This window comes from Triticum dicoccoides, chromosome 3A (assembly GCF_002162155.2).
Source record: "Triticum dicoccoides isolate Atlit2015 ecotype Zavitan chromosome 3A, WEW_v2.0, whole genome shotgun sequence".
NCBI lineage: Eukaryota > Viridiplantae > Streptophyta > Magnoliopsida > Poales > Poaceae > Triticum > Triticum dicoccoides.
In genome coordinates, this window is record NC_041384.1 from 655768090 (window position 1) to 655780226 (window position 12137).

The following is a 12137-nucleotide window of genomic DNA, read 5'->3' on the forward strand; positions in this document are numbered from 1 at the left end:
GCGCCGAAGGCAGGGAACGGCGGCGGTGGCGGGTCCTAATCTTAAAGGACGCGCGGGCTGTGTTGCGCTCGGAGTCCTGGTCTCAATCGTGCGTTTGCGCGCCTCTCGTGATGTGTGGCCCTCCCCCAAACCCAACACAACCCAATTGGCGGTAGCACGATTTTGACTTTTTTTTGAAGCATGTATGGAAGGCCCAGGTTAGCGTTTTTTTTTGAGTTACATACGCGTCTAGTATTGCTAGTAGTATTTGCTTGGGCCATTTTTCTCCCTAAGAAAAAAGAGTCATTTGTTCATGTGAATCACCCCTCGATTTTTTTGTTCATGTGGATCATAATTGTCTATTGATAGGTTTTAATATACAATCTCAAGATCCCCACTCGGTCTCTTTGACGTGCTCATAGGTAGTGGGGGAGCTACAAAAGAGAAGTTGGGCGGGCCGGAGAGCACAAAATAAGCCAAGACATTCGACCATGGTGGTGGGCAGTTGCCGGACACTGAGCTCCTCTGCTGAGTGCTTTTATCGAGGAACTACAGAACGAATGTTTCAATGAGGCTGTTGCGTTCCTGCTCTGCATGTACGCATCCCATTGAGCCTTGCTGAAGCTCCGCCAGTGTTCATAGGGGTAAGGATGCATGCGCACGGTCATAAAGATATGTGTATGTACGTGTTCGTAAGTGTCTGCGTCTGTATTGTGTTTCTCAAAGAAAAAAGATTAGCTTATGCAAGTCTTGGCTGCTCCTCGGCCTCACTGCTCCTACTGTGACTAATCACATTTGGAACACCCGGTTGGCCTCAACATCAACAACTGGCCCACCATTGCCCTTGCCATCTTGTAAAAAATCTGGGACTCTTGCAATGCCCATGTTTTCTGCAATGAGCACCTCTCTGCGTTCGGCACTCTTAGAAACATCATTTCAGACTATTCTCTTTGGATTTTTCGGGTTTAGGGACCATGTTAGTATAGAGGCCACTATGTATTGGCGCCTTTATCTCTCCTCTCGTTGTGTAAACTTATGTAATTAACACTGCCTACCTGCTCTTTGAGTAATGCATTCATGAGGGGATCCTCCCCCACCAAGTGATCACTCAATGAAAAAAGATTTCCTAGCGTGCAGGCCGCGGTGAAAAGAGTTATTGTTCAACAAAGAATACACGTTCTCTACCGCAATGGTACATGTTATGTCATTCAAGCCATCCTGATGTGAGAGTGCCACACGGATTAGAATTCTTCCACACAATCTTGAACGTATTGTGTACTTTTTGTCCAAACAAACAAAAACTCAAAATGTTAGAAGAATAGTGAGGGTGACCATTTGAAATCTTATTAATATGTGTCTAGGGCACTACATTTTGATCATAAGAGATGTAGTTGACCTTCAAACTTTTTAACTAGTCGATTAGTTGATTAATGTGTGTTTCGAAATAGCACTGATCTATCTTGGATGATGGCGGGGCCATGTATCTAAGGAGTTGATATATGTGTTTGTTTCATGATGTTGTATCAAAGGGAGCTAGGAACTGTAAAGATAAGAAGGGAGCATAACTTGGGGGTATTGCGCATGTGTAAGGAGAGCATTGAGTGAAGGAAGGGTGTGGGACATGTTTAGAGTGAAAGAAGGGTGTGGGACATCTTGAGTTGGAGGAATAGGCAATATATAGTTGCTCAATTAATTGGTGTGTTAAAAGAATTAACCCCTTAGTTGTTCGATTAGATGTTCGTTTGTTGTTGTTTGCTTTGGGTGCCTCTTCTCATGTTCATCTGCGAACGGTAGATAGTCGTGTCTCCAGTATTAGCCGGTGGTGTTGAGTCGATTCTCAGTACATGTCGGGACGCTTGTCTCGTGGATTTGGTTTCTTCCCCTAGATCACATCGCCCATGATGGGTGATATGTAACTAACATCAACGAGGAAGTTTCCTCCACAAATCCTTGAAAATGTCATTCTCTTTGTTGCTCATGCCCATGTTCAAGGTTCTGACTTTGTAATTGTTTTTGTGGGGGCCTCGATACTATAATATTGTGGGTGACTTTTTGTCCGTCATCTTCAGAAATTATTCTTGGGTGCATCATTCAACAACTGATTATAATAAGTCAAGTGTCAACTTATTATACTAGATTATAGCATGGGAGTTAAATACAAACCCCAGATCTTAAGGCAATGATTAGAATTTGTTGTAATTATTCTTAGTATTTATGGATGCATGCTAAGGCTTTAATCCCATGTATATGTGAGCCAATGTCTTTACAACATATAAGCTTAGGCTCTATCCACATGAGAAAAATCAAGCAATAAAAAAAATCAATGCAAATACTTATTGAGTCACTTGTTGCACTCATTTACTTTCATTTGATTCTTCTTTATATATTTGCAACCATCCAAACACACAATTGTCACTTTGGCTTTTTGAGTGATTTGTTTTGTGTTCGACACTCTACTTATCGAACACGCCCACCCCCTACCTTCTACACTATGCCTGTTAAATGTAGTGGCAAGCCACCATATCCCTTTTGCACACTCTCCAATGCGTCGACAATAAACTGAATGGTTTCAAAGCACAGTGAATATGTGTATCAAAAACACACATATACATGCAGTAGGTTAGCGGGGCTAGCTACTTAGATATAGAATATGAATCAAAACAATGATTTACACAAGCATCATGAGTTCACAAGTCGTAATAGCAATCTCGTTTATCAATAGGGTTTTCTACCCACCCTCCAATAGTTGGTTCTAATCTCCCAATCTCTTCCTATCAGAGGGCTCATGTTCCCCATTTCAATCATCGAGGTAGCGAAATTCTTGAAGAAGTCCTTGTCGCTATTGGGGAACATGTGAACAATTGGTGTGAGGGTCACCGCAGCAGTGAGGTTAGATGGCATTATCTGGTCCAGAGGGAATGGGGCGCGACCGCACAAGAGTTTGTCGTAGTACTTGATGCCAAAGATGTTGTGTCAAGGTTCACCAACATTGTTTGCCCTACATGCCGCCGCAGTTCCGCTGAGTGAGCCGGGACTGCACCCACCCAATCGTGTGGGTTCCTTGGAGGGCGACGAGGTTAGTGTCATTGGGGTCCAAGTTTCTAAACTACTCCTATGGCGTCTCCAGAGAGTCCTCGAGCCAGCTCAACGGAGACTGGGGTGACCACGGCTTGGATGTTGGCGCAAGACACAATGCCAGGGGAATGCATTCTCTAGCGTGCGTTTGGTGATATCAGCCACCTCAATGCCAAGGGAATGCATGGACCTGCTTTTCAATTTTGATCATCAAGAGGTCTTTGACCAACCAATGCGAGCCATCAAAGCCCTTGACAAAGTATTCATGGAAGTCGAGACATATGATTCGCATGTCGATGAGGCAGGCGTTCTGGATAATGCATCGACAATGTCATGCACGCCAGGGCACTAGTCATCATAGAAGGATGAGCTCAAGTCGGCATGGACACTGCCATGACTACGAGTTCCGTGACACGGCGCTAGGACTAGTGTTGCCATGAGTAGGATGTTGTCATGAGAAGCTAACAACACAAGAGGAATCGGCCATGTGCACCACTACACATTGAAAACGAGGGTAGGGAGGCGGTGCACAGGCCCATGCACACACCCCACAGGCAAGAAGGAGGGGATGTGGGCCCACGTGGCTCCCCTCTAGCCCTCCTTTGGCTGGTGTGTTGTCTCCAATGTTATTCATTAATGTATTTTTCTTTTATTTTTCAGAGTCCGGAAAATCCTGAAGGACTACTACACATTTAGAAGGATGGTAGGGAGGCGGTGCATGGGCCCATGCACACACACCACGGGCCAGAAGGAGGGGGTGTGGGCCAACGTGGCTCCTCTAGGGGCCTACTTTGGCAGTTGTGTTGTCTCCAACGTTATTCATTACTGTAATTTTCTTTTATTTTTCAGAGTCCGGAAAATCTTGAAATCGGAGACACAAAAACTTGCCTCCTTCCTGTCAATTTGTTAATAGGTTATTCCAAATCTTTACCTAATAATAAAGTAAATTGGTTTTATTCCGTCCGCCATGGCAATTTTTTTTAGAAAAGTCCCTCTATTTCAGAGAATTCAACCCGCAGTCCTGTTTTAAGTTAATACGAATCGTTATTTTCATATTTTACACAAAAGTCCCTATCTTTTCTTAAAATCAACCCGCCGTCCGGATTTAAGTCACACCCGAACTGTTATTTTATATTTTTTGAAAACCCCCCCTGATGTTTTAGGTAATTCATCCGTGGATCATATTTAAGTCAAACAAATGCTTTTTAAAACCATCCATATCTTTTAAACCGTTACTCCGATTTAAACATGTTATATATGAAATTTGATTAAAAAAATATGTAGAATATGAATATGAGATTATTTTTACCTGTTAAGTATTTTTAAATATCATTTCGGAATATATTTGAGTCAAACCAAATGATTTTCTTAATTATCTATGTCTTTTAAACTGTAACTTCGATTTTAACATATTATATATGAAATTTTATTAGAAAAATATGTGCAATCTAAATATGATGTTAATTTTACCTTTTAAATATCTTTAAAATATTGTTATGGAAGCAAACATATAATTTATAGCGCAAGATTCGGATTTTTTTCATACCGGCGGCGATCCGAACTGCAAATAAACACCCCACTATAACCATATACGGAAAAAAACATCGATAACTACACATGCATACCTCTGAAAAATGTCTCAGGGGAAAACAACAGATTTCTCATCGCGAGAGTGAGAGAAAGCGAGCGAGAGAGAGAGAGGGAGAGAGAGAGGGAGAGGGAGGAGAGAGAGGAAGAGAGAGACGCCTTAGGATTAACCATATTCAACACATGTTTTTTGTTATTTTGTGTGAACATCGAGGGCAACGCCGGCGAGGGTGAGAAGGAGGATAAGCGGCAACACAAATATGATGCCTCACAAAAATAAAGGAGATGGACCTATTATGGTCTTGAGTGATGGTTGTTGAGTTAAGAGCGTGTGTTATGTTTTCTCTCCCGTTGCAACGCACGGGCTCTTTTGCTAGTAGATATAAAACCATGAAAATTTTGATAAGGCAATGTCATAAATTCAAAATACATAGATATATAGTCCCATGACATGCCATTTTGTAGCAGTGGTAAAGCGATATGAATATGTTTATCGAAGACAAGTCATTTGATATACAAATATTGGTTTGTGAAAATCACATACTGAACATTTACACTTGTATCCAAAACAAAATAATAAGGGAACACTTTACAGTTGGAATGAATTAAAAGAATGATTTACACAAAGACAACGAGTTCACAACTCATAACATCAATCTCATTCGTCAATAGGGTTTTCTGTTCACCCTCCTACAGTTGTTCCTAATCTCCCCGGCCCTTCCGGTCAACGGGCTTATGTTCCCCATTTTGACCATCGAGGCCGCGAAATTCTTGAAGAAGTCCTTCTCGCTTCCGGAGAACCTGCGAACGATCCGTGCGGTGGTCGCGGCGGCAACGGGATCAGACAACATTACCTGGTCGGAAGGGAGAGGGGCGCGGCCACGCAAGAGGTTGCCGTAATACTTGTTGTCGAAGACGTCAGGGGTGACTGTGTCGAGATTCACGAGCGTCTCGTCGTCCTGCCCGGCGCTGCAGTTCCGCTGCGTGAACTGGCATTGCGCCCGCCCAAAGGTGTGTGCTCCTTGGAGGGCGACAAGGTCGGTGTCGTCGAGGCCCAAGTTTTTGAACTTCTCCTGGAGCGTCTCCAGAGAGTCGAAGGGGCTCGGGAGATTGTTGGCGCTCTCGATGTTGGTGGTTGTGCCATCACGGCGGCCTAGCGGCACACTCCAGCGCGGCCCTCCAGCCAGCTCGACGGAAATCTCGGAGGCGAGGGCAAGGATGTCGGCGCAAGACACGATGCCGGGGCATGCGTTCTCCAGTGCACGCTTGATGTCGTCGACCACCTTGAACCCGCGTGCTGACCTGTCATTGGCAGGGACCTCCTTCTCGGCCATGATCGCCGGGAGGTCGTTGTCCAACAAAAGCGAGCCGTCACAGCCCTGAACAAAGCAATCGTGGAAGTGAAGGCGGATGAGGCTGGCCGGGATGCGCGCGTCAGCGACGCGGGCTTTCTGGATGACGCGCCGGACAATGTCGCCCGCTCCGGGGCACGAGTCGTCGTAGAAGGACGAGCTTAACCTGGCACCGGCATCGGCACCTGCATGACCGTGGGCTCCAAGGCTCAGCGCTAGGACCAGTGCTGCCGTGAGCAAGAGGCTGCAGCGAGCAGCTAACGGGAAGCGAGAGGAAGCCGCCATGTGCACCACTGCACGTTCAGAAGGAGAAAGCTAGAATTAATTTGCAAGCTAGCTGCTAGAAGGGAATGAAGGAATATCGCAGCGATGGATGTGAGTGAAACCAGAACGGTATGGAAGCTATATATAGTCTCTCCATTTTGCTTGATGTTGAACTTCTTGGTAGGATTTCATGGACGCGTGTTTGACATGTTCCACATGCCGTTGTCAACTTGAGTATTAGCGCTGCCGTACGTCGCCTATGGCCTACCGCAGCTTTCCATTGCTGCACGAGGCTGCTCATATTATTTTACTACTGTATATGATTAGCGCCAACAAATTGGAAGATGTCGTTCTGATCTAAGAGAAGAAGTCTTCCGCATGAAATATTGTGCTGTACTCCAGCCGTTCCATAATATAATACCTTATTATATCTGATGATTTGGGTCGGAAAAGGTTTAATTTTCCTTATTCAATGTGATATGTGGACGACTTTGTATGTAGTTGCCACTTGCCAGGAATGGGCCGATAAATTAAGACCGGATCAGCCACAACGTGTAATCCTTACATTTCTTCTATCCTTCTCCCATTTCTTTATTTTCTTTATACAATGAGAGACGTTTTGCTTCTATTTGTATACACGGGAAGTCTTCAACAAGCAACGCTTTTGGTTTAGAATACTACTAGCCATTCCGCGGAAAGTCTTTTAAGATTTGTAGAAGGTGGGAAAAGGAAGCATGTGCGCATTTTGTGACTAATTATTTCTGTAGAAAGTCTCCTTTGACTTTGAGTGGTGTGTGTTAAATATAAAAAAAGTTTGAAGAGTAAAATGTAAAAGAAATTGTGTTCTATATCAATTCCACACTTACTGTTTGAAACCCTGATACTCCGTCAGAGAGTGTTCGGTTTGTACACGAAGTGCATTCAGTTTTTCTCATAATACTTTCAAATTTTTACCACATCCTATCAGGGTCATATAATGACACCATGCCAAGTTTCATCCTTTTCTAAAATCAACTGCATGTTATTTTGAACCAAGGAGTGTTTTTTCTTTTTAATGGTCAGAAAATCAATTAATGCTTTAAGAATAGCAAATCAACCCAGAATAGCCCCAAATTTGATCATGAGACTTTTCACTATGTATAACAAAAATAGAAAAAGTTTGAATGCGAAATTTGTAAAAAAAATGAGTTCTCTATGAAGTCCTAGGCTTCTGTTCGTAACCCTGATACTTTGTCTCAAAGTGTTCAGTTTGTATACAGGGTGCATCAATTTTTTCCCGTAAGGGCATCTCCAACACCGATCCTCAAAACGTCTGCATACGTCCGGACCGCGCTGTCTGGATGTGTTCTGCTATCCAACACAGGCCTGTAACTGTCTGCCGAGCGGTCCACCCATGTTCTCTCCCGCAAAACGGAGACAAACGTGTGTGTGTGTGTGGGGGGGGGGGGCTGGAGGGGGGCTTTGCGGGCGTCCGGACCGCTGCCACGCCCACGTCTGACCACCCTGGCCCACCCAAATCCCCTCCCTGACCGCACACGCTTCCCATCGAGAACGGCCAGCGCCGCTGCAGAGCGTCAGTGTTGCATTCGTGCCCAACCAGAGCAGATACAACCTCTCACTAGCATCGGCATCAAGGCGGCATGCCGGCCGAGACATCGCCATTTGCGCCTCTTCCCGGTGCAGGCAACTGTTCCATGTTCAAACGACATGACGGCCATCTGTCCATCCATCTATCGCCCACATTAATGGCACGCAGTTGCCGAGGCGGCTACTCCGACACCACATGTTCGTCCCTCTATCGCCCACGATTGCTATACAAACTAATGCCTTGGTCATAGCCGCTGTCATCCGCCTCCGATCCCTTTCTCCTCTCTGCACCACTCCCACCATTGCTTTGTTGTGCTCCAATGCTCTGTTGGACGGGCTAACGGCGAAGCAGAAGGAGCTGTCGGCTGGCTGGTCGGTAGATAGCCGAAGGACGATCCCAATGAATAATATAGGTGGTGATGAGTCGGTGCCACGCTCCTCGTCGACGCCACCATCGTCGAGGCATGTGCCCACTACATGGACATGGTGCGGGACAAGCTGGAGGAGCAATTCCGGGAGGCACATGCCGACATCGCCTACGACCCCTAGCTCCTCCAAGAGCACCAGCAGCCGGAGGAGAAGCTCGCCGCTGCTAGGGCCATCGCGCCGGACACGAACCTAGCGGAGCAGGCAGCGCTGCTTGAGTCCTACCACTCCGCCCATGAGATCTGCCTCGCCCGCTGGTGGTACTTCTAGCATAAAAAGGAACTGGAGACCACCTACAAGGAGTTCGACGAGGCGGCGGACGAGGTGTGGGGAAAGACCAACGAAGAGGCGGAGGATATCTCCGGCTCCGCCAACGCCATGCCCCTGCGCCCCGACCACGAAGCAGACACGTCCGCGGGCACCGCCGTCCACGAGGAAGAGTAGAGCACGGTAGGTCGCCGTTGCTTGGGTCCCAAGAAGGCCAACACTCCTTCCCTCCCATTTTAGCCAAGCTTGGTGGGCTCAACATTGTCGGCCAATTAGCCGCTTGGTGGCAATGTAGAAGCAGACAACTTCACTTCCCGTGGCTCTGAAGGTGGAAGCTGCGGAGGCGTAGCTTGAGAGCGATGGGGCAGAACTCGAGGCGAAGCTTTAGTTCTCAGGGATCATGGCCGGACACGGGGAACGGGCGCCGACGATCATAGATTACATAAATTAATTATACCTCCAGAGTTGGACGAGCACCGCTTTTAGTTGATATGTGTCCAAAATATAATGAAATCCTACATGTTTATATGAAATTCGACCATGTATGAACCAAATTTTCCTGGTTAGTTCGAATTGTTGTCCTAATGTATGCGGGAAGCGTTGGATGGCCACCCCCGCATCCATGTCCGCGGACTGATCCACCCTACCTGCGGGGGGATGCGGGAGGAAATTTACGGGTTGTCGTTGGAGATGCCCTAAGACTCTCACATTTTTACTACACCCTATGAGGGTCATATGATGACATCATAACAAGTTTCATCCTTTCTTGAGATCGTTTGTATATTATTTTGAACCACAGAGTGTTTTTCCATTTCAATAGTCAAAAAATCAATTAATATTCTAAAAATAGTTAATCAAACCAGAATAGTCCCCAATTTGATCAAGAGACTTTTGACAATGCATATTAAACAAAGAAAAAGTTTAAACATGAAATGATGTAAATACATTGAGTTCTCTGTGGCAACTCTGATACTTCGTTTGAGAGTGTTCACTTTGTACACGAAGTGCATTAAGTTTTTCCCTCTCAGTTTTTTATCACACTCTATAGAGATCATATAATGAAACCATGCCGAGTTTCATTCTTTCAGAGCTCACTTGCATCTCTTATTAAATAGAAGAGCATTTTGCTCATTTTAGTGGCTACAAATTATTTTAATGCTTTAAAATAACAAACAAGACCAATATAGTCCCAAATTTGGGCATGACAGGTAGTAAGAAGTTACTTTAAACCCCACAAATAAATGGGAACCAAAATTTAACACTAAACTAAAAAACCCTATGATTACTACAAATGTAGGAAATATTTGCTCTCGGGGCACCCTAGATTGCCCACCACTGTTAATATGCATGACTAGCAGGCCCTCGATGCCACGTGTCGCTACTAAATCTGGGTGTGCATAAGCCTTCGCGGTTCTTGAACATTTCCCATCAAATGCCTAGCCGCCGGACAACGTCGTTGCCTCCAAAGCCCGCACCCATCACCGAATGGGTCGTCGGTACGTAAGCCACCCCGCCCTTTCCCCTCGCTCATCGACCTTTATCTCTCTAGATGCACAAAACGCGCCGCCGTCAGGGGTAGCGTGTCCAGGCCCATAGCGGTTGCTCACCGCGCCTCCCGAACTGCCCTTGCTAACGAAGAAGAAGTCGTCTGCCACCGCGATCATTGGGTCCTTGCTCTCCACCCGTTCATGGGCACTGCACGTGTTCGTTTATCACATTAGATGTTCACACGTTTTACTTTTGGAACCCAGAAGGCCGATGTTTAATTTCCTCACCTTTAGATGTGGGGTCGTCGATGCATAAGTCTTGGCGAGGGTTAGGGTCGAAAGCTCGCAGGGACATTTTTGTTACAAGTCGAGTTTAGGGTTCACAGAAATGTTTCTTTTACAAACAAATCAGGTTTGTGTGTGCTCATGTATGTATTGGTTCGTTTAGCAAAGTACGTATATTATTACCTTAATTGACCCCTTTTGATTAAATAGCATATGTATTCAAAAGTTTTCCATTTTTTAAAATTTATAGGTATTCAAGAATGAGTGCCGGCGTTTTGGTGAAACGTTGATTAATATCAGTTTCATCAATTTTCTGACACTCAATTTGTTCAATTTTCAGCAAAGCTCATGCTGATTTTTCCCTTTGATATTTAACCCGTTTAAGCCGCCAGCCTCTTCGCTTTGGTGATGAGCTGAGATGTTCTCAAATGTTAATCTGATAAACTAGTATGTCAAATATTTACTATAGGGGTGCACTTGCAAAGTCATGTTTGACCTTTTCTTGATTGGTGTTTGTGACAATGATTGTATAGAGGCAAAAACTTAGAAATTATGTCATTCTAAGACACATGCGAATGATGATTTTTGATAATGTTTGTTGGGATAAAATGAGTCATGCGCATAATAGGATGATGCGCCGAATCTGCAAATCTGACTGCACAAACAACTTGTTATGTGGAGTGACTTTTGGCTCTACTTGGAGGAGGGATCCAAGAAATCAGTGGTAACAATTTTTTTTTTTTTTTAGTTTCTTTACCATTAATTATTTACTGAATTTTCTCTATTGTTGTATAGTGTATCCCATGCAACGTTAGGGTGGAGTTCAATGATGCAACAGGTGACATTGTGCTCTTTAAAGATGACACGGAGCGGTCACTCAAAGTTCAAGGCCATAAAGAACAGGAAAGGACCCTCATATGCCGTCGTGTATGCGAGAACTTCATTTCAAAGAATGAGCTCATCGAGAGAGTATATATGCTTTTTCTTGAAAGAAGTCCCCAGATTAAGGATAATCTATATCAGCGACCCTTCTCAGGATGATCCATTATATTCTGCATATTTCTCTCAAAGAATGAATATACTTACTAAGGATGAGACCAACAATGTCTGTGGTAACCCCTCCCACTCACTTAGGACTACATGAATACCTTTTGTGCACCGTTTGACTAAGACAAACATTGTCACACACGTCATGGTATATTTTTTTAGTATTATTTTTTGTGTGCACTATATGGCGATGCCTAATATTTTGTGCTAGTGTGCTCTTTTTGCTTTTAATTTAGGGAATCTTAGAAATTACCTTCTTTTAGAATACAGTACAGACGCAGACGCTCATATATACGCGTGCGCACTCACCCCTATGAACACACACAATCACACCCTACCCTTATGAGCACCTCCGAGAGACTGAGCGGGCATAACATCTTGAGATTGACGAAGTCACCGCAGGCGCCTCGTAGTCGACAGGAACATCTCTTCCCATTAAACACGTATCGCTGGAAATTCTGAAATAAATCCAAAATAATGTGACAGGATTTAAACACTAATGGGTTGGGATACCATTGTCCTCCTACCTATGAAGGTGATTTCTGTTTTGAACATCCCAGTGATAGGCCCTGCTGGAGTATGCCTTGGAGAAGGACCCATCAACATCGTTGAGTACAAGACGGAGAAAGACGGGCACATATCCTTTAGTGAGGTCGTTTGGGAGTAGTTCCTCACAGGAAAGGGATCGAGGGTTGGCACACATGTGTTAATCACAATAAGGAACGACGGCAGGAACGACTTGTTACACATGATGGTTGACTTTGACCTCGTTTAGAAATTA

General features: G+C 44.8%; 1 protein-coding gene across 1 annotated transcript; it reads right to left on the reverse strand.

Moving 5' to 3' along the window:
- Positions 1–5304: 5304 nt before the first annotated feature.
- Positions 5305–6321, reverse strand: LOC119269987 (peroxidase 2-like). The gene has a single exon (XM_037551927.1). The coding sequence runs from the start codon at positions 6276–6278 to the stop codon at positions 5307–5309; it is 972 nt and encodes a 323-aa protein (XP_037407824.1). The 5' UTR covers positions 6279–6321; the 3' UTR covers positions 5305–5306.
- Between the last annotated feature and the right edge of the window lie 5816 nt (positions 6322–12137).